The 17,929-nt window shown below is 43.7% G+C and overlaps 1 protein-coding gene across 3 annotated transcripts in view; it reads right to left on the reverse strand.

The window, feature by feature from the left end:
- The window catches only part of LOC132209778 (nucleoside hydrolase-like), a 46,441-nt gene that overhangs the window by 11,618 nt on the left and 16,894 nt on the right, over window positions 1–17,929 (reverse strand). For all 3 annotated transcript variants that reach the window (XR_009445865.1, XR_009445864.1, XM_059646778.1), the window contains 3 exons: window positions 10,944–11,123; window positions 9,640–9,751; window positions 8,358–8,494 (listed from right to left, as the gene is read on the reverse strand). Coding sequence is in view for 1 of the 3 variants with exons in the window: in XM_059646778.1 (XP_059502761.1) it covers window positions 8,358–8,494; window positions 9,640–9,751; window positions 10,944–11,123 (429 nt within the window). In the remaining 2 variants the exon portion in view is untranslated. The remainder of the gene's footprint in view (window positions 1–8,357; window positions 8,495–9,639; window positions 9,752–10,943; window positions 11,124–17,929) is intronic.

Genomic DNA, 17,929 nt, shown 5'->3' on the forward strand with positions numbered 1-17,929 from the left:
CACTGACCCCTTCACCCGCTTCCAACACAAGTCCTCCTCCTGGACACCACCCCCAGGCCTCCTACCCTCCCTCGACCTCTTCATCTCCAACTGCCGTTGAGACAATAACCGCCTCAACCTCTCCACCCCTCTCACCCACTCCAGCCTCTCTCCCGCAGAACAGGCAGCCCTCCGCTCCCTCTGCTCCAACCCCAACCTTACCATCAAACCCGCAGACAAGGGTGGCGCAGTGGTAGTATGGCGCACTGACCTCTACATCGCCGAGGCCAGAGGCCAACTCTCCAACACCACCTCCTACCGCCCCCTCGATCATGACCCCACACCCGAGCACCAAACCATCGTCTCCAACACCATTCATGACCTCATCACCTCAGGGAACCTCCCACCCACAGCCTCCAACCTCATTGTTCCCCAACCCCGCACGGCCCGTTTCTATCTCCTTCCCAAAATCCACAAACCTGCCTGCCCTGGTTGACCCATCGCCTCAGCCTGCTCCTGCCTCACCGAACTCATCTCCACCTATCTGGACTCCATTTTCACCCCTTTGGTCCAGGAACTCCCCACCTACGTCCGTGACACCACCCACGCCCTCCACCTCCTCCAGGACTTCCAATTCCCTGGCCCCCAACACCTCATCTTCACCATGGACGTCCAGTCCATATACACCTGCATTCCGCATGCAGATGGCCTCAAGGCCCTCCGCTTCTTCCTGTCCCGCAGGCCCGACCAGTCCCCCTCCACCGACACCCTCATCCACCTAGCCAAACTCGTCCTCACCCTCAACAACTTCTCTTTTGACTCCTCCCACTTCCTACAGACTAAGGGGGTGGCCATGGGCACCCGCATGGGCCCCAGCTATGCCTGCCTCTTTGTAGGTTACGTGGAACAGTCCCTCTTCCGCACCTACACAGGCCCCAAACCCCACCTCTTCCTCCGGTACATTGATGACTGTATCGGCGCCGTCTCTTGCTCCCCAGAGGAGCTCGAACAGTTCATCCACTTCACCAACATCTTCCACCCCAACCTTCAGTTCACCTGGGCCATCTCCAGCACATCCCTCACCTTCCTGGACCTCTCAGTCTCCATCTCAGGCAACCAGCTTGTAAGTGATGTCCATTTCAAGCCCACCGACTCCCACAGCTATCTAGAATACAACTCCTCCCACCCACCCTCCTGCAAAAATTCCATCCCCTATTCCCAATTCCTCCGCCTCCGCTGCATCTGCTCCCATGATAAGACATTCCACTCCCGCACATCCCAGATGTCCAAGTTCTTCAAGGACCGCAACTTTCCCCCCACAGTGATCGAGAACGCCCTTGACCGCGTCTCCCGTATTTCCCGCAACACATCCCTCACACCCCGCCCCCGCCACAACCGCCCAATGAGGATCCCCCTCATTCTCACACACCACCCCACCAACCTCCGGATACAACGCATCATCCTCCAACACTTCCGCCATCTACAATCTGACCCCACCACCCAAGACATTTTTCCATCGCCACCCCTGTGTGCTTTCCGGAGAGACCACTCTCTCCATGACTCCCTTGTTCACTCTACACTACCCTCCAACCCCACCACACCCAGCACCTTCCCCTGCAACCGCAGGAAATACTACACTTGCCCCCACACCTCCTCCCTCACCCCCATCCCAGGCCCCAAGATGACATTCCACATTAAGCAGAGGTTCACCTGCACATCTGCCAATGTGGTATACTGCATCCACTGTACCCGGTGTGGCTTCCTCTACATTGGGGAAACCCAGCGGAGGCTTGGAGACTGCTTTGCAGAACACCTCCGCTCAGTTCGCAACAAACAACTGCACCTCCCAGTCGCAAACCATTTCTACGCCCCCTCCCACTCTTTAGATGACATGTCCATCATGGGCCTCCTGCAGTGTAACAATGATGCCACCCGAAGGTTGCAGGAACAGCAACTCATATTCCGCCTGGAACCCTGCAGCCTAATGGTATCAATGTGGACTTCACCAGTTTCAAAATCTCCCGTTCCCCAGCTGCATCCCTAAACCAGCCCAGTTCGTCCCCTCCCCCCACTGCACCACACAACCAGCCCAGCTCTTCCCCTCCACCCACTGCATCCCAAAACCAGTCCAACCTGTCTCTGCCTCCCTAACCTGTTCTTCCTCTCACCCATCCCTTCCTCCCATCCCAAGCCGCACCCCCATCTACCTACTAACCTCATCCCACCTCCTTGACCTGTCCGTCTTCCCTGGACTGACCTATCCCCTCCCCACCTCCCCACCTATACTCTCTCCTCCTATCTTCTTTTCTCTCCATCTTCGGTCCGCCTCCCCCTCTCTCCCTTTTTATTCCAGAACCCTCACCCCATCCCCCTCTCTGATGAAGGGTCTAGGCCCGAAACGTCAGCTTTTGTGCTCCTGAGATGCTGCTTGGCCTGCTGTGTTCATCCAGCCTCACATTTCATTATCTTGGATTCTCCAGCATCTGCAGTTCCCATTATCTCCAATGTCCTAAGGGCTGCTTTTGCTCATGCTGTCGGGGAGGGTTTAAACTAATGTGGCAGAGGGATGGGAACCAAATGAGTAGGTTAGCAAACAGTAAGGAGGTAGTAACTAAAGCCTGTAAGGAAGTAGATAATGAAGTCAATGTGACTAAGGGGAAGAGTAGGCAGAGAATAGATGATGAACGCAGAGGGACAGGTGGTCTGAGGTGCATTTGTTTTAATGTGAGAAGTGTAGAAGTTAAGGCAGATGAATTTAGACCTTGGATGAGTACCTGGGAGTATGATGTCATTGCTATTACTGAGACTTGGTTGAGGGAAGGGCAAGACTGGCAACTAAATATCCCAGGATATGGATGCTTCAGGCGGGATAGAGATGGAGGTAAGAGGAGTGGAGGAGTGGCATTACGGGTCAAAGAGGGTATCACAGCTGTGCTGAAGGAGGGCACTATGGAGGACTTGAGCAGTGAGGCAATATGGGCAGAGCTCAGAAATAGGAAGGGTGTGGTAACAATGTTGGGGCTGTACTACAGGTCTCCCAACAGCGAGTGTGAGACAGAGGCACAAATATGTAGACAGATAACAGAAAGATGTAAGAGCAACAGGGTGGTGGTGATGGGAGATTCTAATTTTCCCAACAGTGACTGGGATTCGTTGAGTGCTAAGGATTTTGATGGAGCAGAATGTGTAAGGAGCATCCAGGAGGGTTTTCTAGAGCAGTATGTAAATAGTCCAACTCAGGAAGGGGCCATACTGGACCTGGTTTTGGGGAATGAGCCCGGCCAGGTGGTTGAAGTTTCAGTAGGGGATTACTTTGGGAAGAGTGATCACAATTCTTTAAGTTTTAGAATACTGATGGACAAAGATGAGAGTGCTCCTAAAGGAAGAGTGCTGAATTGGGGGAAGGCCAACTATAGCAAAATTTGGCAGGAGTTGGGGCATGTGGATTGGGAGCAGCTGTTTGAGGGTAAATCCATACTTGATATGTGGGAGGTTTTTAAAGAGAGGTTGATTAGAGTGCAGGACACACATGTCTCTGCGAAAATGAGGGATAGAAAGGGCAAGGTTAGGGACCCATGGGTGACAGGTGAAATTGTCAGGCTAGCAAAGTGGGAAAAGGAAGCATACATAAGGTCTAGGTGACTGAAGACAGATAAAGCTTTGGAAGAATATTGGGAAAGTAGGACCAATCTGAAACAAGGAATTAAGAAGGCTAAAAGGGGTCATGAAATATCCTTAGTCAACAGGGTTAAGGAAAATCTCAAAGCCTTTTATTCATACATAAGAAGCAAGAGGGCAACTAGAGAAAGGATTAGTCCACTCAAGGACAAAGCAGGGAAGTTATGTGAAGAGTCAGAGAAAATGAGTGAGATTCTTAATGAGTACTTTGCGTTGGTATTCACTGAGGAGAGGGATGTGAAGGATATTGAGATTAGGGATAGAAGTTTGATTACTCCAGGTCAAGTCAGCATAAGGAGGGGGGGAAGTGTTGAGTATTCTAAAAGGCATTAGGGAGGACAAGTCCCCAGGTCTGGATGGGATCTACCCCAGGTTACTGAGGGAAGCAAGAGAGGAAATAGCTGGGGCCTTAACAGTTATCTTTGCAGTGTCCTTGAACACGGGTGAAGTCCTAGAGGACTGGAAAATTGTTAATGTTGTCCCCTTGTTTAAGAAGGCTCCAAAGATATTCCAGGTAATTATCGACCGGTGAGCCTGACGTCAGTGGCAGGGAAGCTGCTGGGGAAGATACTGAGGGATAGGATCTATTTACATTTGGAAGAAAATGGGTTTATTAGTGAGAGGCAGCATGGTTTTGTGCAGGGAAGGTCATGTCTTACCAACTTGATAGAATTCTTTTGAGGAAGTGACAAAGTTGCTAGATGAGGGAAGTGCTGTGGATGTCATATACATAGGCTTCAGTAAGGCGTTTGATAAGTATCCTCATGGTAGGCTGATGGAGAAAGTGAAGTCACATGGGGTCCAGGGTGTACTAGCCAGATGGACAAGAGAACTGGCTGGGCAACAGGAGACAGAGAGTTGTAGTGGAAGGGAGTTTCTCGAAATGGAGATCTGTGGCCAGTGGTGTTCCACAGGGATCCGTGTTGGGACCACTGTTGTTTGTGATATACATAAATGATCTGGAGGAAGGCACAGATGGTCTGATTAGCAAGTTTGCTGATGACACTAAGATTGGTAGAGTAGCAGGTAGTGAAGGGGACTGTCGGAGAATGCAGCAGAATATAGATAGATTGGAGAGTTGGCAGAGAAATGGCAGATGGAGTTCAATCCAGGCAAATGCAAGGTGATGCATTTTGGAAGATCCAATTCAAGAACGAACTATACGGTAAATGGAAATGCCCTGGGGAAAATTGATGCACAGAGAGACTTGGGTGTTCAGGTCCATTGTACCCTGAAGGTGGCAACGCATGTGGATCAAGTGGTCAAAAAGGTGTATGGTATGCTTTCATTCATCGGACGGGATATTGAATATAAGAGTTGGCAGGTCATGTTATTGTTGTATAGGACTTTGGTTCAACCACATTTGGAATACTGTGTACAGTTCTGGCTGCCACACTAACAAAAAGGATGTGGATGCTTTGGAGACGGTGCAGAGGAGGTTCACCAGGATGTTGCCTGGTATGGAGGGTGCTAGCTATGAAGAGAGGTTGAGTAGTTTGAGATTATTTACATTAGAAAGATGGAGGTTGAGCGGGGGGACCTGATTGAGGTCTACAAAATCATGAGAGGTATAGACAGATTGGATAGCAAAAAGCTTTTTCCCGGAGTGGGGTCTCAAATACTATCACAACTTCAAGGTGAGAGGGGAAAAGTTTAAGGGAGATATGCGTGAAAAGTTCTTTACGCAGAGGGTGGTGGGTGCCTGGAACGCATTGCCAGCGGAGGTGTTAGAGACGGGCACGATAGGGTCATTTAAGATGTATCTAGACAGATACATGAATGGGCAGGGGGCACAGGGATATAGATCCTTGGAAAATAGGCAACAGGTTTAGATAGAGGATCTGGATCGGTGCAGGCTTGGAGGGCTGAAGGGCCTGTTCCTGTGCTGTAGTTTCCTTTGTTCTTTGTTCTTACACATTTCTGCCTACTTCCTGTTTTTAGTTAGCTAGCCATGTGGATAGGTTACCCATTACTCCATGAACTACTAGGACAATATCGCCTTTCTCACTCAAAATCCACCTAGTGGGTGCAGTGGGTTCTCAATTAACAGAGTTGGAGTTAGATCTGGTCCAAGTGTATTGTGATCTAATATTAATTGGCAAAACATTAACTCAACAACGAGATTCCTTCAATGAGAATATATTTCAAGTAGACAAATTCCCAAGATGGGCAAAGCAAGATTATTTAAAGCTCAACTGCCGAGATGAAAAAAGACATTGATGTTAAAATGACACAGAAAGGGAGGGTTAGGATAATTGTAAGGTACAGATGCAAGACGGCAGCAGGGTAAGTGGCTCCGTTTAGCGCATCATGCTGCATACCAGTTCCCTTTCCTTTTCTTTTTTCTCTTCTTCTTCTCTCCAGTTTAATCTGTCAAGATGCATTTTGAATTTGTTTCCTATCTGGCTGACATAATGACATACGACTCAGTCGGTGCTATTGTGGACATCTCCCACTCCCTAACACCCCACTTTTTGCCAACCATTCTGCTACAGCCTGTCCTGCTCCCAAACCTATTCTCTTGCTGGCAGTCAATGCTTGTGGCCTTTTTGCTACCTAACATATGCTTCCTGTTCTCGGGATTGTGACCCTTGCCACTCCCAAAGTCACCCATTGACTGAGTGCCCACTTCCTGGCTGTCCTGCTCATTCATCTCCTGCTCTTGATTTGGTGTTCATGGTCTACATTCATGTGCAATTTGAAGCTGAGCTCTAATAATGCAATATTGTCGGCCCTGAAGGTGCTGAAATGCCAATGTTTTCACTGCTTTCCTGTCCTGAACTCTCACTGTCAACAATAGCTTTGGAAATGAGCAATTAGAGGCAGGAGTACCAGCTTTAACCATCAATAGCACTGTCAATAAACTGGCAAAGGCATGAAGGGCCAAATGGCCTACTTGTATGAAATATCAAAATGAAACTCAGTTTTACAAAAATAACTTGCATTTATAAAGTGTTTTTAATACAGATAGCAATGTGTCAACATAGTTTGTAGATGAGTGTGGAAAGAATGAATGCTAAGCTAAAGAAGGAGATATTGGGATGGGTCAAAAGGTTTTCAAGAGGATTATAGGAGAACAGGGAGTTGGATGGCTTGGTGAAAGCAGAGGAGATGACAGGACAATAGCACTCATGAGTCCATGTGAAAAAGTGGATCTGAGTGGCAGACAAATCATGTCTGTGAAAGGGCAGCAGGATTTTGTATCACAAAGGCATTGTAGAGATGCAAGAAACATTTTCTGGTTAGAAACAGTAATGCTTCCTCTTATCAGAAGTGTTTTGTACTGAATAAACCAAGGAATAAATAAATAAATAAACAAATAAATAAATAATCAAAAACACTACCTTGAGGCCCTAATGTGATATTTAATAAACATACAGGTGCAAAACATCACAGATTCACTTCTAAAGATCCCAGATGTGATTTGTTCGAGATCTCTCTTAGATTAATAATAAAACATGTAGTGCATTGAAACATCTGCATTTCCCTCCAGATGCAAATTTTACTATTAGATTAAAATCTTGTACACCACAATGAAGCCAGCAATTCACTCCTAAGATCCCAGCATCAGCCAACTGCTGTTACTTGTTGTAATTACCCTGTGGCAGTAGAACTTTTCTCTTCCTCTCTTTAGGTTAATAAAAACCAGTAGGGGAAATGAGTCTAATTATCAAACTCCACAGCAAAGAGCACTACTTTCATCTGGGATGCATCTCATGTCTGTCAGCAATTTCTCTATTTTCCAAATCAAAAGACGTGTGCATGCATTGTTATGATCCTGGCTGATATTATTACCAGTTAAGTCAGGTCCCAGATTAAAACTTGGCTTGATAGATAACATTTTGATTTGTTTTGCTTCTATCAAAGTGGTCTCCTGCTGGAATACGAGTACAACAAGCTGCAGATTTTGCCTTAACAATAAAAAAAGTTATTAATAAAATAAATGACGATAAAACAGAATAAATCAAGCTGTCTATTTATAACGTAAATTCAAAACTTTTTAAACACACAAAGTATAATCCCCATTAACCCCCAAAGATCTCCTTTATAAACTGAAAAAGAAAAGGAATAGCTTCTGTATAGTATTCAAAATCATCCAGTACTCGTAACAGTGTCCCTACCTTTAATTTGTTGGTTGGTTTAATTCATAGATTAGAACGACAAGTAGCTTCTTCCTGGAGCTGTTGTATTTCTGAGTTTAAATGTGCTTTAAGTAACTTCTTCAGGATTTTATCTCAACAGCTCTTGTCTACGACTGTAACAAAATCCTTGCTCTAAAATAATCTAGTATCACCTTTCCATCTCAACCACATTGGTTTATACAGCAATCTTTATCTAAGAACTGCACAGGAGTATTCAAAATTCCAAGTAAAGCTAAAAAATAAGTTCAAAGCTATCCTTAAGCTTGAAAAAAAACTCTCCTTCTAAACTGAAGTTAGATATTCTTGTTAGGTCACTAATCCTACTAACATGCGCAAAAAATAATTCGTTCTAAAGCACGGCCTCAAATATGTTTCAAGAGAAATCACCTTGGCTACAGTTAGTTATTAACTTTAAACATACTGAAAATCCACATGTTAAAAACAGAAAACTAAAACCCAATTTTACAACAAATTATACTAAACATATATATAGAATTAAGAACTATGATGAACTGAATCATGATTTTACATTTACAACTATTGTTTTCAATAGCTTACCCAAGGCAGTACATGACGAATACAGTATTCCCAAGTTGCAATATACATGGGGCAAGCAAAATGATTCAAGACAATATAAGCTGCTTCAGGGTCTGATGCAAAGTTAAATTCAGAACAGATCGCAACATTCCCCCTGCCTGTCAAAGATAAAAACATGAAATGAAATTAGTTCATTACAATGTCAACTTCCTGATCCAGGCACATTTAACAGTCTGGTCAAAACATAAATGCTTGGCATTGATTGATAAATACAACATTGGGTGGAATTTTCAATAGCCTAAATATCAAATGCACACTCTTTAGGAAAACAAATATACAACAATACCATTGTCACATTTCAGAAATTCTGAAAATGTTTCCATGGACCAAGTTTGATGCAGCATTGGTTACAAAATACTACTCCTGAGCTGAATTTGACTTTGAAGATTTAAACTTGATCAGGATAAGCCCGGAAGGTACGGCAACACACTGATAAGGTAGAATTGTAACTTACACATTATTTTGCATTCATATATGCAGATGTATTGAATGGAAAAATTGATGATGAAATATTTCCTTTATATTAACCTTCTTCTCCCTGAGTGTGCTAGCAGACCACCTTCATGAAAACAATGCAAACAGGTGCATCTGCAATATTTTGATCGTGCTGTTCTAGATGCTGATAAAGGGCATAGTAAAAGTACTTAGAATGCTCATAAGAATGCTTGATGCCATAAAATCTAGAAGGTATGTATGGCAGAATAAACTTGTAAAAGCTATTATCTGCAGTAATACTGTTATTCCAGATGTAGTTCACTAACACAGGAAACTGCTGTCTGTTCAGCATGATAATATGGTCCAAAGACATACAAGATGATGAATTCTATTGAGACAAAGATGACTGAGAAAATATGAAAATGGATTACGATAAAATAGCCCAGTCATTAGGAAAATTGCATGCACTAACAATACAGAATCAATTGCGTATAACAAGATAAATGTCCTATACTCTAAACTAGAAAATATTATTTTCTGAGTTTCCCCAATGTGTCATTGAACAAGTGCACATGAAGGGCTGCTGTATTGTAATGATCAGGAAGCAATCAGCATGAATCTCTGCTTGCCGTGGTCATTGCCTTACATCAATCAACATTGCACTGTAATTAGGACATAGGAATAAAAAAATTTCCCAAGCGTGGATTACTGCTAGTATATATATTCAATATCAGGTGAGGGTGTAATCAGGCTCAGGTGTGATGCCACCCACATTTAACAGAATGATGCAATTAGCTCTTTAGCATACTTTCCATGTTTCCTCCCATGATGTATAAATGCTTTAACTTCGATGGAAATGTGCGGTCCATTTTAAATGCCAGAGCAACATTGGTCAGGGGGCCAGTAGCCACAAGTGAGACCTGTTGAGTAACACATAAATACTGATCAAAGTGACTGAGAGATACAGAAGTCACATTAGTATATTGTAAACTTCAGAAGTTTAATAACTGTTCATGGATTGACAGAATCCACACAAATAAGCACAAGGAAAGCAATATCTCTGTCTGGAATAAGCTGTAAAGGGACAAAGAGAAGCAGTTACATAGGGGATTGAAAGCAATTAGCCATGTCTGGGCATATAAGGAGTCAAGGCAATTTGAACAAAACTGTTTTGACACCTGATTGATAACAGGCTGCCTTATGCCAAAAGGACAAATGAATGATTGCTAAAGAATTTAAGGTGTTAATTGTAAGACATGCTGGGTTTTCAATAGACAGTTAAGGCCAAATGTAACAAGGAACAGAGGAGTTACTTCTGATAAGGAAGTAAGCTGCAGACTCAAAAACGCCAGAACAGTAATCAATGTTTTGGATGGAAGAATCCAAATGATCACCAATAATGTCACCGCACAGATATGTAGATTGAAAAAACTATGAGAATCCAATACTTGAACTCCTCAGCAGCAGAACTTTGAAGATCAACACTGCACAAGAATCAAACCCTGGACATCAGAGGCAACACTGTTGGTTGGATTCACAGCTAAATTCCACCATGAATCAGGTACTAGCCAAATTGAATTGTAAGGCTAAACTTGCTTATGTGAGGTGTCCTAATTTAGTTGCTACATACATTAAAGATTCCATCATTGTTTCAGCTTTTGATTGTGAGATTTTGTAATATGTAGCTGGACTAAAGGTAGTTTGTGTTGATTTACCCATAACAGTAGCCTTTCACAATGGACTTGTGCAATAGGAAACTGTACATGTTTTTATCTCTTTTAAGATTAAGTTCAAAACAAGGATGGCATTACTTTAGAATTAGGGCTAGGCTGTTCAGTGGTGATCTCAGAGAGTACCATACTGTATAAAGTCTTGGCTAAGTTGGCAATTTAGCGCCTTACAAGTATTGGAGAATAAGTAAATTGAAAATTTAAAAAACTAAGATTTACATATTTTTGTTCAGTAACATTCAGTAATACAGTGTCAAGGTGTGTTGTTATGTATCAGTCATGATCTAATTGAATGATGGAACAGGTTTCAAGAACTGAAATATATCCTATTCTCTGTCGCACTGACTACCGAATTGTATTTCATGATATATATACATCTTACCTGACCAGGATGTTCAGTGACTGTTCTTATGATGGCATTTACTGCATGTTCAGCTTGTATGTGTTCCAAACCTGGAGCATTACAATCTGGAACATCACCTAGACCATCCTTTCCATGGTACTGGCCACCATTTAGCTGATCTTCTAGAATAGATGCATCTGCACCACGATATACAGGAATCTGCAATCATAAGGATAAAAAACATCTTTAACAAAATTCATGGGAATGAAATGTAGTGGTTGTTACATAGAATGATACCACATAAATATATGGTTCTGGACTTCAAAGCCCTGTGTTACTAAAGTGTCATAAGGCAGGATTTCTGGTCACAAACTGGCCTATCCTTACTGCCAGATGGCTACCCATCCCAGGAGCTTGATTCTTTTTACTTTGGGAGGAGGGAAATGATTTTAAAAAGTACCCTTTCTGCTGCTTTTTGGAAACCAATCGGCCTGTGATTGGTTGGCAGCTGTAAGCTTATAACTGACACAGTCACTGTATGAGGCAGGTATTCCTTATATTGGCCACAGGAGATTTTGACCAGTTGAGGTTTTTAATCACAAGCATCAGTTCACTGCTTCTGCATTCATCTCATCTGTCAGAAATTTGAATTCAAATTAAGATACCCCTCCTAATTCAATTTCCCAGCACCATATTCAATCCACTTTGCTTCTGTCTTCGTAGGTTCAAGAATTCTGGGGCAGTGGGCCATGAGGTTGTGAATTGTGTTTGAGTACAGTTCTGCTGTTGCTGCTGTGAATGGACTGCAGCAGCTTATGGATGCCGAGGTTTGAGTTGCTCAGGCTGTTCAAAGTCTATCTCATTTAGCACAGTGATCGTGGTGCACAACAATATGGGGGTCATTCTCACAACAACATGGGACTTTGCCTCCACAAACTATGTGCAGCAATCACTCTTACTTTTCCAGAATGGGCAAAAATCTACCAAACAGAGGGATTTAGGAGTTTTCATCCATGAGTCACAAAAGGCTAACATCCAAGTTCAATGGGTAATAGGGAGAGCAAGTGGAATGTTGGCTTTCGTTTCAAAGGGATTGCAGAGAAAATAAGGAGGCTTTGTAAAAACTATACAAGGCACTAGTCAGACCACAACTGGAATACAGCAAACTGTTTTGGTCATCTTATCTAAGCGAAGATATACTGGCATTGGTGGCAGTCCAGAGAATGTGCCAGATATGGAGTGACTGTCTTATGTGGATGGATGGAGTATGTTGGGTTTGTGCTCATTGGCATGCAGGAGAATGAGAAGTGACCTTATTGAAACATCCAAGAATCTTAGGAGACTCCACAAGGTAAATGCAGTACTGTTGTTTCCTCTTGTGGGAGAGTCTCAGATCAGATGCACAGGTCACACATTTAAAACAGAAATGAGAAAGAATTTATTCTCTCAGAGGGCAGTAACTCTGTGGAATTTTTTGCCACAGAGAGCTGTTGAGGTTGGGTCATTAAGTAAATTTAAGGCTGAGAGAGACAGATTTTTAATCAGCAAGGCAATCAGGGTGAAAAGAGAAAAGGCAGGGAAGTGGAGTTGAGAATGGTCAGATCAGCTATGATTTCGTTGAACTGCGGAGCAGACTTGATGGGCTGAATAGCCTACTTCTGCTCTTACATCTTCTGGTCTCCTGGTTTGACCAGCCATTGAAGAAAGTGCAGCAGATGATGTTATTTGACCTTAGACTTCTGAGATTGCATTCCCAATACCTACTGTTCACACATGGAAGAACAACAATCCTGTCAATCATTTTAATGGGCAGATTATTATTAATGGTGTTCAAAAGTTTTATATTGGGTCTCAAATATTCACAAGATTTATGTACAAATTGGAATAAAAAGCCACATTTCCAAATATGCAAAAGACAAGTAGCACATTAATCATTGTAAATTAAAACATGCAGTTTCAAAGAGATATTAATAGGTTAGCACATTTCAGGGTAAATGTGAGATCATAAACTTTTGGGTATCTTTTAATCAGGCAAAGGCCTGAAACAGTGGAGTTCCAAAGAGATTGGGGTCTGGGTGTGGTCATCATTCAAATGTAATGAGCAGTGAATTTTACAAGACAATTGCATTTTAAAACGTCAGTTCAGAGAAATACCCCAATGATCCAGTTGCTGTTGGGAGTTAAATTCAAAAGGAAAGCTATTAAGATGTCAAGTGACTGTTTAGACATGTTTGAACAATATCTCACCAATAAAGGACAGCTGCAGGTGAGACAGAGAAACAGAGAAGGTACTGCTGCCATGCAGAGAGAGCTACTTTGTGTTACTAACCAGACAGGATGGTTTCAAGAGATAACAAGGTGTAGAGCTGGATGAACACAGCAGGCCAAGCAGCTTCAGAGGAGCAGGAAGGCTGATGTTTTGGGCCTAGACCTTTCTGGGGAAACAGAACAGGTGTGACTCTTGAAGATTTAAGGAATGGGGAGCCATTACAATCTGCCTTGATGTTGACAATTATACCCAGGAAAGCTTGGAGGGAGAGGAATGATTGTTGAAGGACACTGGAACTTTCCACTTGGATTGGCATGGAGAGCTGGTCCTCCACTGACAAGCTCACTTTGAGTGGCTTTGGTACTGTTCCTGTAATGTTAAGGATGTATTCCTTGGAAGTAGAAAGATTGGGGTGATTTTACAATTTTCAAATTATTAAGGAATCCATAGAAAATAGAAAGGAAAATGCTATTGGCACTGACTAGGGAAGGTGGGGAGTAGGGACATTGTCTGAAATTTAGAACATAGAACATAGAACATAGAACAGTACAGCACAGAACAGGCCCTTCAGCCCACAATGTTGTGCCGACCATTGATCCTCATGGATGCACCCTCAAATTTCTGTGACCATATGCATGTCCAGCAGTCTCTTAAATGACCCCAATGACCTTGCTTCCACAACTGCTGCTGGCAACGCATTCCATGCTCTCACAACTCTCTGCGTAAAGAACCTGCCTCTGACATCCCCTCTATACTTTCCACCAACCAGCTTAAAACTATGACCCCTCGTGCTAGCCATTTCTGCCCTGGGAAATAGTCTCTGGCTATCGACTCTATCTATGCCTCTCATTATCTTGTATACCTCAATTAGGTCCCCTCTCCTCCTCCTTTTCTCCAATGAAAAGAGACCGAGCTCAGTCAACCTCTCTTCATAAGATAAGCCCTCCAGTCCAGGCAGCATCCTGGTAAACCTCCTCTGAACCCTCTCCAAAGCATCCACATCTTTCCTATAATAGGGCGCCCAGAACTGGACGCAGTATTCCAAGTGCGGTCTAACCAAAGTTTTATAGAGCTGCAACAAGATCTCATGACTCTTAAACTCAATCCCCCTGTTAATGAAAGCCAAAACACCATATGCTTTCTTAACAACCCTGTCCACTTGGGTGGCCATTTTAAGGGATCTATGTATCTGCACACCAAGATCCCTCTGTTCCTCCACGCTGCCAAGAATCCTATCCTTAATCCTGTACTCAGTTTTCAAATTCGACCTTCCAAAATGCATCACCTCGCATTTATCCAGGTTGAACTCCATCTGCCACCTCTCAGCCCATCTCTGCATCCTGTCAATGTCCCGCTGCAGCCTACAACAGCCCTCTACACTGTCAACGACACCTCCGACCTTTGTGTCGTCTGCAAACTTGCTGACCCATCCTTCAATTCCCTCGTCCAAGTCATTAATAAAAATTACAAACAGTAGAGGCCCAAGGACAGAGCCCTGTGGAACCCCACTCACCACTGACTTCCAGGCAGAATATTTTCCTTCTACTACCACTCGCTGTCTTCTGTTGGCCAGCCAATTCTGTATCCAAGCAGCTAAGTTCCCCTGTATCCCATTCCTCCTGACCTTCTGAATGAGCCTTCCATGGGGAACCTTATCAAATGCCTTACTGAAGTCCATATACACCACATCCACAGCTTGACCCTCATCAACCTTACTAGTCACATCCTCAAAAAACTCGATAAGGTTTGTAAGGCATGACCTACCCCTCACAAAGCCGTGTTGACTGTATTTGATCAAGCCATGCTCTTCCAGATGGTCATAAATCTTATCCCTCAGAATCCTTTCTAACACCTTGCAGACGACAGACGTGAGACTTACCGGTCTATAATTGCCGGGGATTTCCTATTTCCTTTCTTGAAGAGAGGAATTACATTTGCCTCTCTCCAGTCCTCAGGTACGACTCCAGTGGAGAGCGAGGATGCAAAGATCTTCGCAAGTGGCGAAGTAATTGCATTTCTCGCTTCCCAAAGCAGCCGAGGACAAATCTGATCCGGGCCTGGCGACTTGTCAATCTTAATGTTTGACAAAATTTTCAGTACATCAGCTTCCTCTATCTCTATCCATTCCAGCATGCACACCTGCTCTTCAAAGGTTTCATTCACTACACAGGTCGTTTCTTTCGTAAAGACAGAAGCAAAAAACTCATTTAGGGCTTCCCCTACCTCCTCAGGCTCCACACACAAGTTCCCTATGCTATCCCTGATCGGCCCTACTCTTTCTTTGACCATTCTCTTATTCCTCACGTAAGTGTAAAATGCCTTTGTGTTTTCCCGGATTCCTTCTGCCAAGCCTTTCTCGTGCCCCCTCCTGGCTCTCCTCAGACCATTTTTGAGCTCCTTCCTTGCCTGCATGTAATCCTCTCTAGCTGAACTTGACCCTAGCTTCCTCCACCTTATGTAAGCTACCTTCTTCCTTTTCACTAGAAGCTCCACCGCTCTCGTCATCCAAGGTTCCTTTATCTTACCCCGTCTTGCCTGTCTCAGAGGGACATATTTACTCATCACTCCCAACAACTGTTCCTTAAACCATCTCCACATGTCTATAGTTCCCTTACCATGGAACAACTGCTCCCAGTCCATGCTTCCTAACTCGTGTCTAATCGCATCATAGTTTCCTCTTCCCCAATTAAATATCCTCCCATTCTGCCTAATCCTCTCCTTCTCCATAGCTATGTAGAATGAGAGAGTGTTATGGTCACTATCACCAAAATGCTCTCCCACCACAAGATCTGATACCTGCCCCGGCTCGTTTCCGAGCACCAAGTCTAGAATGGCCTCTCCCCTCGTCGGCCTGTCAACGTACTGCGTTAGGAAACCCTCCTGAACACACCTTACAAAAACAGCTCCATTCAAATCTTCTGCTCGAAGGAGGTTCCAATCAATATTAGGAAAGTTAAAGTCACCCATTACAACAACCCTACTGCGTCCACACTTTTCCAAAATCTGTCGACCTATGCTTTCTACAATCTCCCTGCTGCTATTGGGGGGCCTGTAGTAAACCCCTAACGAGGTGACTACTCCCTTGCTGTTCCTAATTTCCACCCATACTGACTCAGTAGGCAGATCTTCCTCGACAATGGAAGCTTCTGTAGCTGTGATACCCTCTCTGATTTAGAGTCAGAACTTTCAGGAACGAAATCATGAAATGTTTCTACACATAAAGTACGGTAGAAATTTGGACCACTGTTCAGCAAATGGCAATTGATACGACATCAACTCTAAATATTAATTCTGTTGATAGATAGACTGGTAGTTTTTTTTAATAACCAAAGGCTATTAAAGAGAAACAAACAGAAATGGACAAAGTTATAACAGGGAAGAAAGTGATGGCAGACCAATTAAATATGTATGTTGTTTCTCTTTTTAGGACACAAAGGAGGACACAAATGACTTCCCTAAAACACTGGAGAACACAAGGCCTAGGGAGAGGAAGAAATTTAAGGAAATCAGTAGTTATAGGGAAATGGTGCAGGGGAAGTTGATAGGATTAAAGGACAATAAATCCCCAAGGCCTGATCCCAGATTATATAAGGAAGGGGCCCTAGAAATAGTGAATTGTGAATGAAATGTGGTCACCTTTCAAGATTCTGCAGACTCTGGAAGAGTTCCTAAAGGTTGGAAGATTACTACTGGGTGGCTCTGTGGTTAGCACTGCTGCCTCAGAGCGCAAGGGACCCAGGTTCAATTCCAGCCTCGGACAATTGTCTATGTGGAGTTTTCAAGTTCTCCCCATGTCTGTGGGGTTTCCTCCCACAATCCAAAGATGTGCAGGCTAGGTGGGTTGGACGTACTAAATTGCTTGTAGTGTTCAGGGATGTTTGGGTTAGACATGGGAAATGCAGGGGTAGGAGGAATGAGAAGCTCTTGGAAGGGCCGGTGTGGACTTGTTGGGCCAAAAGTCCTGTTTCCACACAGTCAGGGTTCTATGGTTCTAACGTAACCACACTATTTAAAAGAAGAGGTAGAAAAAGAATGAAACTTATAGACCAGCAGGTCTGATGTTGATGTAGGAAAAATAATCATGCATTAGAGAAGACTTGATAGCAGAGCACATGGTAAACAGTGACAGGTTTAGACAGAGTCAGCATTGATTTACAACAGGAAAATCATTCTTGATGAATGTATCAGAATTTTGCAAAGATGTAACTACTGGAGTTGATACAGGGAGCAATTGGCCGTGGTTTACTTGGAATTTCAGAAGGCTCTGGAAGGGTTCCTAAGGTTTGGACAATTGCCAAATTAATCACACTATTTAAAAAGTGATGTAGAGAGAAAAAACTGAAATTTTTGACTGATTAGCCAGATACTGGTATAGGAAAAATACTCTAGCATTGGAGAAGACTTGATAGCAGAGCACTTAGTAAACAGTATCAGAGATAATGGGAACTGCAGATGCTGGAGAATTCCAAGATAATAAAATGTGAGGCTGGATGAACACAGCAGGCCAAGCAGCATCTCAGGAGCACAAAAGCTGACGTTTCAGGCCTAGACCCTTCATCAAATACCAGTTCTTCCTCTCACCCATCCCTTCCTCCCACCCCAAGCCGCACCCCCAGCTACCTACTAACCTCATCCCACCTCCTTGACCTGTCCGTCTTCCCTGGACTGACCCATCCCCTCCCTACCTCCCCACCTACACTCTCTCCACCTATCTTCTTTACTCTCCATCTTCGGTCCGCCTCCCCCTCTCTCCCTA

The sequence above is a fragment of the Stegostoma tigrinum genome, chromosome 6 (assembly GCF_030684315.1).
Source record: "Stegostoma tigrinum isolate sSteTig4 chromosome 6, sSteTig4.hap1, whole genome shotgun sequence".
Taxonomy (NCBI): domain Eukaryota; kingdom Metazoa; phylum Chordata; class Chondrichthyes; order Orectolobiformes; family Stegostomatidae; genus Stegostoma; species Stegostoma tigrinum.